A 20,936-nucleotide genomic window follows, 5' to 3' on the forward strand; every position below is an offset into this window, starting at 1 on the left:
ACGGAGGAATTATGGTATTCTTCTGTAGCCTGACGACGAGTAACTGTAACCGTTGTTCATGTGAACTCAAAGACAGCCTGATGCTTTGTATATAGACTATTTGTGGGTAGCTGTTTGTTGTTTCACCTATCAATTTGTGTCGATAAAGTATAATAGGGTAAATCCTGTATAGTGATTGATCCTATATAGTGCTTGCATAAAGCAAGTAGTGCATACACTTGTAGCTGTTATGTATCTTTGTAAGTCATTGTAAGCCCTCTTTTGAGGCATGCATAAGCGTACGAACCCACCCCATCATAAAACAAAAAAACAAGTGGGCTCCCCCAAAGTCCACGGTATAGTTCGAACACTGCCTTGATCGCTACCACTCCAACAGCAAAGAATGAGTTTGCATATATATGCCGCCTGGGAAACACTGCACTATGGTATAAATATATAAATAAATTCAACTGTATTAAAGGGATAGTTCACCCAAAAATGAAAATGTGATGTTTATCTGCTTACCCCCAGGGCATCCAAGATGTAGGTGACTTTGTTTCTTCAGTAGAACACAAATTATGATTTTTAACTCAAACCGTTGCAGTCTGTCAGTCGTATAATGCATGGCAATGGTAACAAAATCTATGAGAGTAAAAGAACATGCACAGACAAATCCAAATTAAACCCTGTGGCTTGTGACGACACATTGATGTCCTAAGACATGAAACGATCGGTTTGTGCCAGAAGCCGAACAGTATTTATATCATATTTTACCTCTAATACACCACTGTGTCCAACTGTCTTTGGCCGCGCGCACGGCATCCAGTGCGTGAGGGGTGTACGCGCTCTGGCATAGTTTACGTTAAAGGGTTTGTTGATATCCAGCCGAAGAGCAATCAACCATAACTTCAGGCGAGCAGGCTCAGAAGTTGGGAATACGTGGAAAGTCACCACTCCCGAATGAGTTAGCGTGAGAGAACATAATCTTTTAGTTTTAAGTCGGTTTGAACAATCCAGATAAGCGCAAGTACCATTTTGATTAGCTGTTGTACCTACAATGACTGCAAACAATGAGTGACGTATACGCGCGAGAGATCACTTCCGGTGTTTGTGTAAACTACGCCAGAGCGCGTACACACCTCATGCACCGGATGCCGTGCGCGCGCCCAAAGACAGTTGGACATAGTGCTGTATTAGAGGTAAAAAATTATATAAATACTGTTCGGTTTCTGGCACAAACCGATCGTTTCGTGTCTTAGGACATCAATGTGTCGTCACGAGCCGCAGGGTTTAATTTGGATTTGTCTGTGCATGTTTTTTTTACTCTCATAGATTTTGTTACCATTACCATGCCTTATACAACTGACAGACTGCAACGGTTTGAGTTAAAATTCTTTGTTTGTGTTCCACTGAAGAAACAAAGTCACCTACATCTTGGATGCCCTGGGGGTAAGCAGATAAACATCACATTTTCATTTTTGGGTGAACTATCCCTTTAAGTTTCACTGCAATTCATGCTATAATGTTAGAATTAAATAACAATAAAAATAATACATACGCACTTATTTGTACATAGTAAATGCAGTTCTTTTTAAGCGGTTGTTGACATCCTATCTAAAACGTGATTTAGCCAAAAAAAACAACAACAATAACGTTACCCCTCTAATATGTCTTGCAATATCTGTGCGTGCAAAGGTTCTTGCGCGATCCTCTTGTTCAATGTTCTCTGGGTCTGAATCCGGCTCAAATTGATATGGCAATATCGACGCCATCCTTAACTAAACCGGAGCAGGCAGAACTTGCTGCTTTGGCAAGGGGCAGGGCAGTACTGAACACCGTCTAAGCTGTTCACCAATCACAACGCACTGGGATAGCTAACCAATCACAAAACATTTAGTTTTTCGGAAACCCGGAACTAATCGAGCCTTTTGTGCCCGGCTGGTTGAGAAAGGTATTGTAATAATGTAAATTATGTAAAAAATTATGCGTTTTTCGAACCACCAAGCATGAGAGCATGTTCTAGTACACCCCCAAAACAAATTCAAGACCGTGTAAAAGAGCATAATAGGACCCCTTTAAAGCGACATTCTTTTAAGTGATCAGTTATGACTCTCATTTGCTCTATCAAGTTCTATTTTATTCTTTCTATCAATCGCCAAAGAATTGAGATATAATAGGCAGCGAAGGATATATCTAAGCTGTCTTCAAAAAGCAAACAGATGAAGGTATCTTAGTAGAATGTTATGCAAACATTGAATTTAAGCATGCCTGGATGCTGCTTATCTCGGTATACTGCCTGCAAAGGGCCTTAACGTTCACATCTGCTCTTCTAACATGATAGAAAGGTTGTGTTCCCCTCTGAACCCCCTGCTGTAAGTCTGGCCTCTGAAGCTTTCTGTGTGCGAGGGAATACGGGTTTGGCCTGTCAAAGCGGAGGTATAGGTTTGACCTAACAGAAGAGAACTTAATCATAAAGGTTACATGATGACTGATGGTAATACCTGTGGATATATGCAACGCGCTAAATCAGGGGAGAAATATCGCTTTGGGATTTAGCAGATCTGTCCACCCACGAAAGAGCTTTACTTTGGACAGCAAATATGGATCAAAGGTATTGGTATGATATTGCTGGCACAGTTTGAGAATGAATCCGGCCAACTCAAACTTTAACACAGAATTTCCATGTTCCATCAGTCTCTGATCGGAGTTACCAATTAGTTAATTTGGATGCTTGGACTTAGAAACACAGCTCTGTAGAAAACGATGTGACATAACATTGGCCGTAATTGCATATTTGCATTTAAGGATCATGAAAGCAAAGTGTTGTATGTCGGTGTATTGTTTCCCTCCAGCTGCTTAGAGAAACAGTCTCTCTTTTTTTTTTGTGATGGGATTGTTAGAGGTGGTTTTTTGGCATGCAGTTTTTCATGAACCTCCTGATTATCACAAAGAACAGATATACAAAGGCTTGTATAACAGTGATATCGTCTGTGATATTTGCCACAACAAATGTGCTTTTAAGCTCCAACAGATTATGAATTTGACAATAATGAATGCAAGTCATTTATTGCACCAAGTTAAAATTGTAACCATAGCAAGCACAAATAAACACAAGTTATCCTCCTTCAGGGTCATATTTAGAAATACTAGTAATACTATGTGTAATTTTTAGACGTATTACAAAATTACCAGGTCACATTTCACCACAAAATGAAAAGAAGTTTTAGAACCATTAAAATTGTTGCACTGTGACATTATGTTTCTGCAAACATTATTAAAATAGAATCATTCTTTTCAATTTACATATATTAAAAGCATTACCATGACATGTAATTGATAATTTAGATAAAATGTTTTTCCCTAGATTACAGTAAGTAAAATACAATAAGGATAATGAATGAAATAATGCAATTGTTTCAAATTAAAGTAATGATAGTTCTTATTGTTTATTTAGTTTTTTTAACATTGTGGTGAAATAAGAATATTGTGAGATTCATGAGATAACCCTAAAAAATGTTAGTACATCTGTTTTTGTAGTGTTTATTTATGTATTTATTTAGCAAAGCTTTAGAAATAGGTTTTATGGTACAATTTACTCAACTCAGAGGAGTCAGTGCTGTGTATAGTTGAGTTGCTGCATTGTTTGGATGCCTCTGATATTGCCCTTTGTTTACATTTGTTTATATTTGCATGTTTTCAAGTACTGTCCTCAAGACTAGGTGGCAATCCGTAGCTCAAATTGTCAATTTGAAAAGGTAGAGGAAAAAGGTGCTGAGCCACTGGACTAGCCTGTGTGACCAGTAGAGTGTCTATCAACAGTCATTAAATCACTTTTTAGTCATAACTGTAGATAGTACAATGCCAACTCACAAATCCCCACCATGTAGGAAATTCTAGAAGAAAGAGAGTGGAGTGTTGACATTTTGATATCTGTCTGACAGCAGGTTGCGTTTAAAGTGAACAGTTTCTCTTGACTTAACCTGGTTAACCAGGTTCAGGCTTGTCCCTGGAACCTGTGCATTTTAAATGACTTAAGATGAACAGATTATGCTTATGGCATAAACATACACCCCTCAAATTAGGCATTGAATACAGCAGCTACAAACAGGTTAAAGAATTCCTCCTTTCGGCCTCCAGAGACACAAGTTCCTGGTGTTTTCTCAGTGGGGAACCAAACTGTTCATTTCATGCATTCTGCCTTTTAGATATGAGATCTGGAACTGACTTGTAAATGACTATAACCTCAGGTAATTCAAATTTTTTTGGACTCTCTTAAAATGTGTTTGTCACTACAGAGCATGATTACCTCATGTTGAGCAGCCTGTCAAATGATACTCTAGGTTTGATTCATTTGCATACTAAACCGGTCCCTCTTGCCTCAGGCAATGTAGCACTTATGATAGCCGAGTTGATGTACGTTTTCTCATATATGCATGAGAATATAAGGAGCTTTCACAAGGGGGTAAATACAGTTTCTGTTACAGTTTATAGTTATTCAAGGAATCCATTTTTAGAGAATGTTTTAGTAAACAGTGTGAGCTTGAGTCATTGCATACAATGCATGCTTTGTGCCTGCATTCTTTGAGCAAGAAAAAAGACTGGTTTTTATTTGATGTTTATTTGACTAGATGTAGTCCTAATAGACACAAAAATGCCTGCATTACTTTATGCCCTTTATTCTCATCATGGTCTTAGTTTTTACAGACAACAAAAGTTACAAAATAATATCCTGGGCTTTTTTTCCCCTTCAATATAATTAAGTTATATAGACCAATTTACTTTAATGCTTAAAGCTTGAAAAGTCCATTCTTCATTAATTCATTTATTATTTAAAAATTCCTTTGTATTCTGCAGAAGATAGGTTTGAACAACATGACAGTGAATAAATTATGACAGACTTTTCAGTAAAATATTCAATTAAAAACCTTTTGATCTAAAGGTCCGTAAGCTTAAATAATTAAAATGAGTTTGTTGATAATTATGAATGACTTCACATGAATACTGTTTATGAATTTCTTTACAAAATGTATTATTTTCTATATGGAATTTTCAAATAAATAAAATACATAGGAATTTCAGTTTTTTTAAAGGGATGAATGGACTTGTTAGTTAAAAGCAGTCCAGTAATTCACTTGTAATTTAAAGAAGCTAAAATATTTGGTTTGACTTAACATTGTTTGGTCAGTATGTAGTTCCTGTAGATCTATTTGTATATTACATATTTCATTTATTAGATATGTTCAAATGTTTGACATATGTATGTCCACAGATATACACACACAAACACCTCTCTGTACCTTGCTTTCCCCTCTCTTTGCTGTCAGTTGTAGCGTTATCAGAGACACTGTCCAGTTGTTTTCCCAATATTCACTTCATGCTCTAAACACACTTGACATACGCGTCACATTGAGGCCTACTTATGAAGGATTGGGGGTAAATATTTGCTCAGGGGTGGGGTGTGGAGAGTAGAGAGAGAGTTTGAAAGTGTTGTATATGGTGGGGGATTTAAGCTCATGGTATGTTTTTATCTTTAGTGATGCAGTGGGACCTCCAGCCCCTGTAATTCTCTGAAAAATTGTAATGCTTACATTCCCATTCATGCTACCCATTAACATCACATCTGACAGGAAGCAGCTGTTTAACCTCATACACTTGCCCTTGTTCTCTGCTTTTGCGTCATACGTGAAATGTAGGCACATATTCGTATACATTTTCTGTCTCTACACAGGGATCTTTGGGACACACTGAAAGAGAGAGAAAAGAAAGAGTAATGTTTGTTTGGAGTGTTGGGCAGTAACTAACTAGAAGTAGCATAACTACTAACATAACATTTTTTTTTTATTTTGTAGCAATAGCATGATGTTTATGATGGTTTAGCTAGTTAGTTCATTGGATGCTTCATTTTAATTAAAAGAATAGTACACCCAAAAATGAAAATTTGCTTGAATTTTACTTTACCCTCAGGCCATCCAAGATGTAGATGAGTTTGTTTCTTTATTGCAAAAGATTTGGAGAAATTTAGCATTACATCACTTGTCGCCTCTGGCTTGCTTAGTTGGGGACACTTCATTTCCACCGATATCGTTGACTTTATTGCAAATGATTGCAAAGATATTATTTAAACTGAACTGAGCTGGATGATGACATCACTGAATTGAATTGAAATTGAAAAATGAGTGTTTACTATTGTCATTTTGCATTCTTGACACACTATTTTCCTAATTAATGCTGTTCAGTTGCTTTGACACAATCTGTATTTAAATAAAGGTGACTTGACTTGACTTGACTCACCAATGAATCCTCTGCAGTGAATGGGTGCCGTCAGAAAGAGAGTCCAAACAGCTGATAAGAACATCACAATAATCCACAAGTAATCCACACGACTCCAGTCCATTAATTAACACCTTGTGAAGTGAAAAGCTGTGTGTTTGTATCAAACAAATCCATCAAGACATTTTTAACTTCAAACCATTTCTTCTGTATTATTCTGTAGTAGTGCTTTCTCCAGTGAAAAACTCATCTTGTCTGAATCAGCTGAGAAATATGCACAGATCAAAAACGGTTTACAAGTAAGGAACAGTCCAAATCAGTTCTAAACAAATGTCAGTGCATTTTAATGTGCGTTAACAACAGGGGATGGACTGGAGGAAGCATTAACGGAAGGACTGAAGTAGTGTGGATTACTGTGGAGTTTCTTTATCAGCTGTTTGGTCTCTCATTATGACGGCACCCATTCACTGCAGAGGTTCCATTGGTGAAAGAGTACATTTTCAGCAAATTTTTATTTTTGAGTAAACTTTTACTTGACATAATGAAATTGGAAATAATGAACATTGTTTTCCTAGAAATCTTGGTCTACTTTGATAATTATATATATATATTTAAAATATGTTCTCTCTTATATAGCTAGGCAGGTCAAGAGTAACTTGTACTGTAGCTTGATAGGTTTAACACTGTCTATGTGTGCCAAGAAATGTACTGTTGTGTATATGGGTGTGTATGTGTTTCTGTGTGTGTAAGAAGTCAGGTGGAACAAAATAGTTGGAACAGGAAATTGTGCTAGAGCTCAGTGGAAGAGGGCTTCCCTCTCTAAAAATTAGCCCCAGAAAAACTTCAAGCAACAATGGCCATGTTTACATGTACACCAACTGTGTGATAATTAACAGCGATCAGAGTAAGGCATTACATGGATTAAGATGTTTACACGACATGAGCTAACCTCTTCAAACATGCTACTTGCCATTAAATACAATTATTCACTGAGAAGTGTACTTTTGTCAAAGTTTGAGAAATGTAATTCAATCCTGTGCCTGTATAGTGCAATATAAAATTTACCTACATAACGTTTTACAATGGTTACTCTGATTATGAACACAATCACAGTATTCTGTAATGAGCTTCAATTTAATTCCAGAACTTCCTCAAACACATTATCATGTTGTATAATATGTCACATCATGTACTGAATATTCCACTTATGTATTTTAATGGTGGTTTTAGTTTTAACTCCAAATTATATGCTTTAAAAATTGTGTTATATATATACATTATATTACATAGCTCTCTGGAATACTTGATTCTGATTGGTCAGTTGTAGCATTTTGCATTCTGTCATTTTTTATTTCACATAACATAATAATTTCAGTATTTCTTGTCCATTACTAATGTATTTATTTCCTAAGTAGTCACTGTAATAAGTGGAATAATGTGCAGTCAGTAAGTCATTATTGCAAAATAAACTCCAACGGAGTAATCAGGACCCTGATGTGAATCAGAGGTCTTATATCAGCCTAATGGGTTTATTTATTACTTAACCTTTATTCTGTAAGAAGAGGTTGATGAAAGATCAGTGTGAAAGGGCATGGTTGTGTTGCAGTTTCCTTTGTTATTGATGTGTAGTCTGTTTCAGGGCTGGTTTGTCCCGGCATGTATGTCCCAATGAGTTCCCATGGCATTGTGAGTGTGTATAGTTTTCCCTCTATGTTGGCATTGGTCCCTGTCACGGGACCCACACAATAACAGCTTTTGTCTCTTCAGTATGTGTGTGTGTGTATTTAGATAGGACCAAAGAGCCAGAGTTCTGTCAGCTTTCATAACCCCATGCAAAAGGATGTCTGTTTTTATAGATAATTACAGTATATGTCCAGCTCAGAAAGGCCCAGCCAGTGTTAACTTACAATTCTCTCATATATTGAGAATATACTGTATTAATTGCCTTCATCTGCTTCAATAATTTAGTATTTAGCAAGTGGTGCTATCACAGGTGTGCTTTTGTGTTTTTTCTTTTATTTGTATGTGTGTGTGTTTCTTAGTGTATAAATGTTCAGTATGCTTGTGCTCAGTTTTGAGTTGATTGTCAAATATGGATTTAAATGATTTGTTTGCATTTCATTTGATTTCATTGTGGCAGTTGAAAAAAGGGAGTGAGCACCTGCAGGCAGTACATTAGACAGCTGTCAGGATAACTACAAACATGAGTATTTAAATGTACAGAGTAAATGCTACATTGAGAAGTGTTTTATCATTTTTTTATGTCTATTCATGCTTTTGACACTAGTAAGATGCAGTGTGTTAGTGTAATAGAGCTGGGTAAAAAATATAGATTTTTGTTATTTTTATGAATATAGTCCATTTCACAAACAAATTACTTTCATGAGTCTTTTTAGTGCATCAGAAACATATAATGTGACGAGTGTAGCTTTTTCCCCCCAACAAGTGATTCTTATGAGCACTTTGTTACTGATCTCATGTGCATAAACATGTCGAATTCCTCTCATATAACACATTTCACATGTTCATCCGGTATTTAACCCTGTACAGTGGAATGGTGCATGTCAGACCCCGAGGCTACCTACCCTCTAGGGGTGTACAAATTACAAAATTGTTTTAAATTACAGTTTTGTTATTTCATCACAATGCAATTTGATTTTGTTTGGTTTAACTTTTTTTCACTATTTTTATACTTTTGTCATTACCGTGGTGTGCTTTCAGCATTTTTTGTTTTAGGAATATCACGGAGCAAAAGCTATGTTGTAAATCTTAAGTTGCACTGAGCACTTTTCTCGTCTTGTATCATTTTCATCTTACCCCTAGTGCACCAGTGGGAACTCTAACAGTAAGCTGAGTTTTGAGAGAGATAATGCCTTTTTGATGGACAATGGAAAACAAACACTCTTGTCTCCCTTCTCTCTGCCTACAGGCCTTCTTGCACTCACACTTTTTCTCCCCCCCTCTCTCCCTCTCTCTGGAGAGGCACAGATAGCCTTATTAGGTGATAGCAAAGGGCTAGTTGTAAAAATATTCCATCTTGTGCTTTCCTACTCTAGATTTGGCTTTCAGCATGATGCAAATTGAAGCATTGTGCACTGAAAGTAATGAGAACTTGGAGATGTTGTGCAGCTATAACACAGTCCACATGTTAGGTTTTGAGAAACACAGGAACAATTAGTTAAATGTGTTAATTGAATGTTGCATCATGCAAAATAACTGCAAATGGAATGATGTTTGGCTAAATCCAGGAAGTCTTCTCATAAGCTAACTTTATAAGCTCTGTCCTCCTTTTCTCTTTTATGGCTGTGGTGACCAGTGTCTTGATCGAAGTCTCATGGAGTTCTAATTGATTGTGGTTACTGGCCTATTTATATCATTTTCAAAGTGGGAGAGACTCGCTCCACCTCTGGAATGCGAGTGTTTGAGCCAGAGTTTCTGCTTATGCAAGAACAGCGTTCTCTCTACTGCCTGTATGTCTGCCTAAGGGGGGAGCCAAGCACCCCTAATCCAACAGCAGCAGGGGAAGATAAAAGTGAAAAACACAGGCAGGCAGGGTGTGGTGAACACCTGAATGTAGCTATAGAGATGAGGAAATAAAACTGAGAATGTTAAAAGACAAACTATTTGTTGACTTATAAAACCACAAGGACTTCACCGAATGTCTTTTTCCATTTTTGTCAGGCTTGTTTAGTAGTGGACAACTGTATATGAAACACTTGGCAGAAGTGACTTGAAAAAGTTTTTTGGCTCCCCTGAAGAAGTTGTGTTTGTTTAATGAGCTGAGGATTGCTCAGATCCTATCATTCCTTAGAAACAAAACCCAGGCAACCCCAAGGGAGAGCAGAAGGGGGGTTTAATGAAGGAACATTAAAGAAAACAAGACAAGGATTGTCCAAGAATGTTTGTGTGGGTCTGTCAGGCATGTTTGTTGGCTGTCAGGCAAGCTCTAGGAACCACCACAGTCCCACCCATCCTAACTATGATGCAGGACAGATCAGGAGACCACAAGAACCCCATGGCTGGATTAATGCACATTCCCTTAGACGCTGACTAGACATGCCTTGACTGCTGTGCAAATGCTTAGAAAATGAAACACAGCAAACCAAATCCCTTTCTGCACGTAATGAGCCCAAAATAATTAGGACAAAGAGGGAAATCTCAACTATCGTACCCTCCAAGTTGATTTCCCTGCAAATAAACAAGGTAGGTGCCAGAGCAACACATATTTGGCCAGCTTTAACAAACAGCACTATGTCTGTGATGGCAACTGTAAAAGCTACAGGGTGTTTTCACACTAGTTCATCAAAGGAAATGTACCTTCCCATCTTAGTTTAAACACTCTCTTCGCACAGAGATGGAAAGTTGACTTTCTAAAAATGCATTTCACTAGGCCCTCTCTCATTCTCTACATCATGTACTTCTTCAGTAACCACACAGCTGGGGAAGAGAGGGGAAAATGGAAGGCCTCTCTCAGCGCTCTCTGACTTTGGAATCACTGAGTCATTCGGTTGATTGTAGGTCTTGCAGTAAACAGCAGCTAGCCGGTGTAGCATAGCACATATCAGCACGGGTTTTCTGACAACAGGATACACATTACGCTGCACTGTACCTGATCTCTGGACACACCTTCTATTCAAGGCTATTGTGCTTTAAATAATAGCTTTTGGCTAAGCTTCATAACAAGCCTCTCCTATTGAGTGTCTCTCGAGCTCTCTAGCTCTCTCTTAGTTTGGAGTCCTGCTGATTTTCTATATGAAATATAAAGATATCTGAAATTCTACCTGGGTATTCGAGATTAATACTTTGCATCAAGTACAAAACTCGCAAGGACGTCTGCTTTCAGATGCTCAAACATCCACAAAAAAAAGCCATTGATTTGACCATCCCAAAAACACTCGAAAGTTTGGGTAATATTCTCTGAGTTTTTGACCCCAAAGCAATATCCATTAGAGACAGAAATAAGACGTGACCACCTAGATCTTGCTTCCATTCCACCCCACCTCACAATGACCTTAAGTGACATCACACCCTCTTAAGCATTGCTTTCATCTTTACACTCTGAACTATGACCCTTCTCCCCTGCTTCAGAAATGGACACACCCTGAGGGAGGCATGTGACCTGTTCTTTTAATTTAGTCAAATTACATTTAGATTCATTAGACTCTACTCGGCTGTGTAAGACAGCAATATCCCTTATTGTTTTCAGAGTTGGAGACTCTGAATTTGGTTCAGTGCACATCGACATGCAGCAACGATCACCTGCACAATGCAATCATTCAGCGTCCTCACCTGAGCACATCAAATACCCCACCGCCAACTGCTCCCCATTACACACACTGTACATTTACCTGGAAGATGAGCACTTTGAAGTTGTCTCTCTTGATCAGCTGAGCGTGATTAGCCTCCAGTTTCTTCACCTGGACGGCCTGCTTATCCATCTTGTCCTTGACCTCCTTCATGTGGACGCTGACCTTGCGACTCTTCTCCAGGAGTTTGCTGACCGTGTTGGAAGTGGAAGTGTGGCTCTTGGAGAGCTTGGTCATATCGTTCTGGATGCCTCTCACCGCCCCCTCTATCTCGACCTGTCTCGTCTCCATCTTATGCTGGTTCTCTTGCACCGTGTCCAGCATGTTCACCAGCTTATCTAGAAGTGTCAAGACAGTGATGGCATTCACTTGACCTGTAGGTGAAGCTCCATCTCTGGGGAGAGTGCCTGTGGTGCCTCCAGCCAGAGGCCCAGGGCTGCTAGGCTCTCCACTAGGGGCGTTGGTTGCGACGGTGCCCAGATGTGAGAGGCTATGTGTGGGTGAAGATTGAGTGGGGCTGGGGCTTGGCACCACCAGCTCCTGGTTCTCATGTTTGCTGGCCATGCTGCTCCTTTCTGCTTGCACTGCATCTTCTCCCATTCTGAGGCTGCTCTTGGTCTCGACAGATAACTTTACTTAGGAAAATGGTCTCGTTCTTTAACTTTCCTCACCTTTAAGCGCACTCGTCTTGCTGTACCGGATTCCCCTCCGAGTTGGTTTTAGTGCCACCACGTTCTTACAGCTTTGATTCTTGTTTACAGGCTTGGGAAGAACTTTTCAGCTTCCAGGTTCAACGTTCCCACCCCTTTTTGAAGATAGCCACACTCACTCTTTCCTGACGGTGCCCAGATGTGAGAGGCTATGTGTGGGTGAAGATTGAGTGGGGCTGGGGCTTGGCACCACCAGCTCCTGGTTCTCATGTTTGCTGGCCATGCTGCTCCTTTCTGCTTGCACTGCATCTTCTCCCATTCTGAGGCTGCTCTTGGTCTCGACAGATAACTTTACTTAGGAAAATGGTCTCGTTCTTTAACTTTCCTCACCTTTAAGCGCACTCGTCTTGCTGTACCGGATTCCCCTCCGAGTTGGTTTTAGTGCCACCACGTTCTTACAGCTTTGATTCTTGTTTACAGGCTTGGGAAGAACTTTTCAGCTTCCAGGTTCAACGTTCCCACCCCTTTTTGAAGATAGCCACACTCACTCTTTCCTCTCTCTCTCTCTCTGTCTCGCCCTCCCTCTCTGGTGCGATTGAAAGAGCCGTGTAGAGGCTTCCCCACAGCTTAAAAAGCCTGTCCACACCCTATGGGGGCGGAGCTTGGTTTCCATAGCAGCTAGCCTGGCCTATTGGTGAGGGAGTTATGTGTTTGCATGTGTCAAGTGCGAGTATGTGGGTGTGTACGCTGGAACATGAGCAACTCTCTCCACATGTAGAACCTCCCCCTAACTCTCTCTCTGGCTCCCTAGGTTTTGTTCTGTTTATATTGAAGAAAGCAATAGTATATTAAGAGTCATGTTTGAAAAATGAGCTCATCTGTGAATAAACAGAGTGCGTGATACAGAAAGGGAGATTGAACAAAGGTGTGTGTTTTCCCCTAAAATAAAGATTTGCTAAGCAACACTTTAGAGGAGTTTTCTATGTGGGTAGATTTACAGAAGAATGTGTGTATATGTTTACCTGTATTTATTTTGTAAGAGTCTTTTTTCACAGTTTTAGCCATTTTAAGTTTATTCTGGAAAAAATGTCACACAAACAGTTCTCAGGCCGTGTGAGTGGAGCCATTTTTCCTGCCTTCAGCTGTAGCAGGAGCATGGCGAAACTTAGCAGCAGAACTGGAAAAGTATATTTGCGTTTACATTTCACTATGCAGGGAAATATAGTGAACAATAAAACCACTGCTAGCATGAAATCAAATATTAAATCTTAAAAAATTGTGTGAAGCTTCCTTGTCATTTTCTTAGGAGTTTGCCTCTTACAAACAGAGAATGTCTTAATTGCTCCCATTTCCTTCTTTCTGCATTGTTATACATGCCTCCATGATGTCATTTTCCCTCCTTTTTCCTTTGCAGGGTAATGGCTGTGGAAACACAGGTTTCTGAGAGCGGAAAAGAGTCCATTCATGGACCTCTGACCTCTACTCTGGGAATACTTTACATGCTCAGATTGATTACATAACACATTATCGTAGCATACATGAATTTTGGCACAAGTTCATATTGTGTTTTCTAACTGCAAAAGAGTTGACAGGCATGTGTGTGCTTGTATAGCGCCAGGCTCACACAGTAGTAAATAACATGGTGAGTTAGAACCTTTCCTCAGTTAGCAAATAGTAGTTAAACATGCATTTAAATGACAGTATAAAGAGGAATTAAGAGACAGGATGAGAGATAGGCTGAGAAATGTAATCCTTTAATGTAATCATGCCTGTTAGGATTACATTAAAAGGGTGGGGATTCCTGCCTTATCAACTTTTTTTATCTCCATTGTTCTCATTCCGGGGAACTCGTATCCTGATCTCTTGTTTTCTATGGGAATATCTCAAAAGACTTGAAGGCATATGGCTCAGGTTGCATATCTTTTAGAAATGACTTGTCGCCCCCTGGAGAAAACACTAGGTAATTGCAACATCAAGTGCAGCACAAACAAGACCAGATTGTCTGGAATACCACAGCTGCTTCCTTGGAAACTCTTACTGTGAAGTGACACAAGTGCAGTGTATATGAACTCCCTTTTTACTCAGTCAAAGAGCATTTGTGTTCTTGAAAGCATTTAGGAAGATACTTTGAAATCATCCCAAAATGAAATGCCAAATTGTGATGTAATTTAATAATGTGGCATTGTGCAAAAACCGGGAGCTGAGGAAGTAAACAACATAAAGTTACCCAACTAATGTGTGAAGAGAGTCTGGTGTGTTGTATCACCAGTTGGAGTCAGTAGTATTATTAACCAAATAACCCACATAAACTTTAACAGATGTCAAATTTAAGAAATGTTACAGGTTGAATGCAAAGTTTATCAAAAGTGTATTTTTTATTGAAAGCACTGAAACTAAATTTGCCCGAAAATTATGCTAGAAATATGTACTGGGTACTGGTTTGGCTCACTTAGTAATATTGATATGATATATGATAACATGTTGCGGCAACAATAGATTATTTTGAGAACAATAGATTATTTTAATTAAATAATAAAAATAAATATGCCGTTATATTTTGAACAAAAAAAATGTCTGGACAGTGTGGCATTAGTTACAGTATATTATATTAAATGATATTGCACAATCAGTATTAATACTGTTTTATGACTCAATGTCAGTATTTGAATAAAGAGGAAAAAAATATCCCATTCCAGTTTTTTTTATCCATTCACTGCTCATTCTTTTTTAATATATTTGTATATTATAAATGTATTCTTTATATAGTTTGTGTATATTAATGTTTTTATCTCTTGCTAATCTCATTCCCAACCATCAAATAAACTGTAATAAGCATCTTCAAAAAAAAAAAATCCTATTAATTATTCCTGGTGCACCAATTTGCCGTTTTGGCAGCACTATGCAAAATTATTATTATCAGTGTTTACTATTTTTCTTTTATTATGTTTTGCAGAACATCAGGAAATCCAGAGTTTCCCCACTTCTAATGAAACCATTAGCTGTCAATTAACATTCAAACAGTTTCTAATGCTTAACGCGTTTTCTAGCTCTTACACTTTTGCTGAGGCACATAAAGCTCATGTGAACGACTCTACAGAGTTGTGACTTAAACCCCACCCCTTCATCTTTATTGGTCCAAGTGCCCTTTTTGTAGAAGAAAGTTTGTCACTTTTGCCATTTAAAATTCTGCCCATCAGTTTTTACTGCATGCCATTTGTCTACTTTTTTTTCTTTCTGTTTTTACATTTTGAACACCCTTTGATGTACCTATAGTTTAATATCTGGGTTTCTGAAAACAGACTTTGACTTACCATCTTATAACTTTCTTCATGGACCCTCTTTCAACTGTAGAGCTTCCTAGAGTTGTACTGTAAACAAGTTGTCATTTTTGTGTGATGTTTCTCAGCCCACACTAAACATGATTCATATTAATTTGCATTATAAGATGATGATCTGCTGTGACAAATGTGGAAAATGAAAAGGTACTTTGCATGTCCAGTATGTCCTTATGTCTTATTTAGTGTGACAGTTTACTTATTGCCATGGCTGCTTTCCATATAGGCGACAATATATTTTCTGCCTGTGCCAATAACACAAAATCCCAATAGATTTTTTTGGATTGGTTAAAGTTAAGAGAATATCTTGTAAATATCTTGTCAGCGCCTATGCTGTCTTATACTTTCGAACAGGTCATCAGGAAAGAAACATACTTTTTGCTAACATGCTAGCAAAAGGAGCTAAAGGGCCATGCCAACCATAACAACGTTCACCCCTTGCAATACTTTTTTTTTTTTTTTTATAACTGGAATGCTGTATTCCAGGTCATGTGTTAAATATTATGTGCACAGATATTGATGGATTTTTTGTTTCATCTCAAGCTAAAATTTTATTTTGCCTGAAGACAGTAAGTTCCTGTGTCTAGTGTTATATTTTTAGATATATTTATTTTATTTTTTCATAAGTCTTGAGAAAAAAATGCAACACCAAGGAGACTCAAACAAATGCTTGCAGTGCTTTCTGATTTCAGTTAGAAAATACAAATGTTTTTTTATATATATTTATTGGCCATTTTTGTAGTTATTTTGCAGTTTAACAGATCTGGTTATATAAACACTGATTAGCCTTTCTTCACATCAGCGAGAATTGCAAGATGTCTGATAGGGCTACAGATAAGTTCACAGGCATTAGATCCAGAAAGTGCTCACGGTTGCACTTTAGATAAAGAGTTCACATATGAGGAAGAGGAAAGCATAACCCAGACCAGAGACTTGATGCTAAGACAGAATATACTGTTTAGTACCAGGCAAAAAAAACTAAACAATAAATCTGATTTTACATGAATAAAAACATCAATACAATTTTCTGGGTAAAACAAATGAACTGGATAAGCACAGCAGAATCATATACTAAATTCCCAAAATTATACCTACAGCATAAATCTCATTATTGAATATTTTCTATGAATAGTTTTGTAAATAGCCGTCAAGATCAAACTATGGATACATATTGAGTAGTTTTGTAACAGATTGCTGTACAGTATTTCTACAAATTGTAGATTGTTTATAGTTTACAGAAAATAGTTTCATGAAATGGCTTTTACGCCATGGGAAATTTGTATATGTGCATGTAGTCTAGTAACAATATGAAAATTCCCGTATCATATTTTATATCTCTCCCTTTTTAGGATGCAATCAATAAATAATTAAAAATATTATACAACAAAGTGCCCCTTCAAACCTTTTGACTCCGGACTCGATTATTTTATTATTCATTTTCTCCCTCTCTCTTTTGATCAAGCCTTGTGTCTAAAGTTAATCTTTGCATTATAAATCTATCATAAAATGACTTTGTTCTGTTTGCCTTTTTTTTTTTTTTTTTAATTATTAAAAATTATTTTTCTCTCTTTCTCACCTCGACCCCATGATTCTTCCTTTACAGTTTTTCTTTCTTGAAGTCCAAACCCACCCCTTTCTCGTCTCATATTAACCCCCAGAAGCAGACCTCCCTGCTGTCTCTGTCTGTTGAGCGTCTGCTGTACTTGTTATTGAGATTCCCTGCTGACAGCCCGACTCTGGGAAACCTATGGAGAGGGAGGCATCCTGGTGTACCTGGCACTGCCATTAGGGAGGAAGCTGGGAATAAGTACTTACGACAAGTCATGGAAGTAATTGATTGCCTTACAACCGCAAACTCGCCTCAAACGCACATCGCACAGCCACACACAGCCCTGGTCTAGATTATTCATAACTATGAGAGAAAAGCGCCTGTGGTAGCCAGGCTTATTTATAAGGCTTCACACTCCTTCACAGATACAAATTTGCTCATTATTTGTGGCTCTTGGCAGTCTTTCTTTTGTGTTTTCATGAGAATATAGAAGCCTGAAAAAGTATTTTACTAAAGCCACACTTAAAATGGTCTGAATATCATAGCATTAGTTTATAAAATATTAAACAAAGCTTCAAAACTTTATTTTAAAGAAAGATAGCACAAGCACACTTTTCAAGCAATCCTTTTAACAAAAAATATGTTTTCATGGTTTTAAAGTATAAAGCAGACTCTCTTCCAAATACGTTCAAAATGAATGTCAAAATGAAAACCTTTTAAACAAAGTTAGATATGTATATTAAAATCTGGTCATTAATTAGGGCCATTCATACTATTTTAAGATGCAGAGGAATATCATCTGTGTATGGCAACGTAATTACTAGAAATATCAAACTTCAAAATCAAATTTACATATCATTGTCCTCAAAAAATAAATAGTAGCCTATGCTAAAATGCTATTCGCAATTCTGCCAATTTGCGTCAAACTACATCATTGCGCATTGCATTCTGGGTAGTGGCCGACATGTTTTAAGACACGCTAAGTAGTGTATAATGACAACAGATATACAAATCACCAGTGGAAAAAGCGACTGTATTTACGTTAAATTTTTAAAGAGCTGCTTGCGCTTGCTTAGAATTAATGGACTAATATTTGAATCCCTTGTGTTCATTCGAGCGCTCAGTCGTGTGGCCAGGACACGACACATACACACTCATAGAAATCATACAGCCGCTTTCTATCATACCACACACATGACAAAATGTTTTTTCTTTTGCAGTTTTTAATAAGATAGATAAAACAATAAACAAAATATAGCTTGATCTCAGCTGGTTGATCATGTATTTAATCAACATATATCATATCACCCCAATTTCTTCATGTTAAAGTATTATGGGATAACATAACTGTATGGTCCTCTGTAATGCAATGAATTGTATTGTGGAAGAACTACACCAAGTAAGTTTTACTAGACTTAAATCTAAGAAATACAGAATTGCTTACAGAGAGAATCTGAACAATGAATCAAAGGAGCGCTCCTGTATAAACACGGAGAGTGATCGTAAGCATGATACAACAGTTCTTTCTGGTCCTCGAATCTGATTGGCTGATAAGAGTACGATGTAACAGCCGTTTCAACATTTGTATTACTTTCAACATTTGAAGTTGCCGTATTTCTCACAGCGAGTATTATGGCGGACACCCAAATCCACTATAATTTAAGAATAATACTGTTTTTGTGTCATGGAATGTAGCTTTAAAGTGCCCCTATTATGCCATTTTTACGGTTCCTAATATTGTTTTGGGAGTCTCCTACAATAGGATTACATGAATGCAAGGTCAAAAAACGCTTTAGTTTTCTCAAAATATGCACCTTATTTTCCAGCGATTCTCAAACTATTCGTTCGAAGCAGTTCAAAGATTCAGTCTCTCTAAACCCCTCCTTTCCGTGAGCCTGCTCTGCTATGATTGGTCAGATGGCCTAGTCTGTTGTGATTGGTCAACGCCGGCGTACAGCGAGTGCCGGAGACGATACGCCTATTTCAATAGTTCTGTATTTTGAACGCTCTATAGAAAATATAAAGATCTATAATTTATCATACTTGCAGGTTGTGATTCAGTGGATCAGCTGGTCCAAATAAACAGGATACTGATCCATCTTTCAATATCAAGTGTTTTGTGAATCCCGCGTTGAACTCCCCGAGATTAGAGAAGCAGTCGTCAGTAGAATAATGTGTTTGTGGTCGGGGTCAAGTTGTTTGCAGCCGGCCAACGTAGAACATAGGCGCGCATTATTATAAATCTATCATAAAATGACTTTGTTCTGTTTGCCTTTTTTTTTTTTTTTTTAATTATTAAAAATTATTTTTCTCTCTTTCTCACCTCGACCCCATGATTCTTCCTTTACAGTTTTTCTTTCTTGAAGTCCAAACCCACCCCTTTCTCGTCTCATATTAACCCCCAGAAGCAGACCTCCCTGCTGTCTCTGTCTGTTGAGCGTCTGCTGTACTTGTTATTGAGATTCCCTGCTGACAGCCCGACTCTGGGAAACCTATGGAGAGGGAGGCATCCTGGTGTACCTGGCACTGCCATTAGGGAGGAAGCTGGGAATAAGTACTTACGACAAGTCATGGAAGTAATTGATTGCCTTACAACCGCAAACTCGCCTCAAACGCACATCGCACAGCCACACACAGCCCTGGTCTAGATTATTCATAACTATGAGAGAAAAGCGCCTGTGGTAGCCAGGCTTATTTATAAGGCTTCACACTCCTTCACAGATACAAATTTGCTCATTATTTGTGGCTCTTGGCAGTCTTTCTTTTGTGTTTTCATGAGAATATAGAAGCCTGAAAAAGTATTTTACTAAAGCCACACTTAAAATGGTCTGAATATCATAGCATTAGTTTATAAAATATTAAACAAAGCTTCAAAACTTTATTTTAAAGAAAGATAGCACAAGCACACTTTTCAAGCAATCCTTTTAACAAAAAATATGTTTTCATGGTTTTAAAGTATAAAGCAGACTCTCTTCCAAATACGTTCAAAATGAATGTCAAAATGAAAACCTTTTAAACAAAGTTAGATATGTATATTAAAATCTGGTCATTAATTAGGGCCATTCATACTATTTTAAGATGCAGAGGAATATCATCTGTGTATGGCAACGTAATTACTAGAAATATCAAACTTCAAAATCAAATTTACATATCATTGTCCTCAAAAAATAAATAGTAGCCTATGCTAAAATGCTATTCGCAATTCTGCCAATTTGCGTCAAACTACATCATTGCGCATTGCATTCTGGGTAGTGGCCGACATGTTTTAAGACACGCTAAGTAGTGTATAATGACAACAGATATACAAATCACCAGTGGAAAAAGCGACTGTATTTACGTTAAATTTTTAAAGAGCTGCTTGCGCTTGCTTAGAATTAATGGACTAATATTTGAATCCCTTGTGTTCATTCGAGCGCTCAGTCGTGTGGCCAGGACACGACACATACACACTCATAGAAATCATACAGCCGCTTTCTATCATACCACACACATGACAAAATGTTTTTTCTTTTGCAGTTTTTAATAAGATAGATAAAACAATAAACAAAATATAGCTTGATCTCAGCTGGTTGATCATGTATTTAATCAACATATATCATATCACCCCAATTTCTTCATGTTAAAGTATTATGGGATAACATAACTGTATGGTCCTCTGTAATGCAATGAATTGTATTGTGGAAGAACTACACCAAGTAAGTTTTACTAGACTTAAATCTAAGAAATACAGAATTGCTTACAGAGAGAATCTGAACAATGAATCAAAGGAGCGCTCCTGTATAAACACGGAGAGTGATCGTAAGCATGATACAACAGTTCTTTCTGGTCCTCGAATCTGATTGGCTGA

The 20,936-nt window shown here is 37.7% G+C and overlaps 1 protein-coding gene across 2 annotated transcripts in view; it reads right to left on the reverse strand.

Moving 5' to 3' along the window:
* The window catches only part of cavin2b (caveolae associated protein 2b), a 17,874-nt gene extending 5,070 nt beyond the window's left edge, over nt 1-12,804 (reverse strand). The window contains exons 1-2 of one of the 2 annotated variants that reach the window (XM_016266864.1): nt 12,407-12,804; nt 11,598-12,037 (exon numbers count right to left, since the gene is read on the reverse strand). In XM_016266864.1, coding sequence (XP_016122350.1) covers nt 11,598-12,037; nt 12,407-12,524 — 558 coding nt within the window. In that variant the 5' untranslated portion in view covers nt 12,525-12,804. Of the gene's footprint in view, nt 1-11,597; nt 12,359-12,406 lie in introns of those variants that run through there. The other variant, XM_016266863.1, reaches the window with a different exon arrangement.
* Between the last annotated feature and the right edge of the window lie 8,132 nt (nt 12,805-20,936).

This window comes from Sinocyclocheilus grahami, unplaced genomic scaffold (assembly GCF_001515645.1).
Source record: "Sinocyclocheilus grahami isolate Dianchi unplaced genomic scaffold, SAMN03320097.WGS_v1.1 scaffold34.1, whole genome shotgun sequence".
NCBI lineage: Eukaryota > Metazoa > Chordata > Actinopteri > Cypriniformes > Cyprinidae > Sinocyclocheilus > Sinocyclocheilus grahami.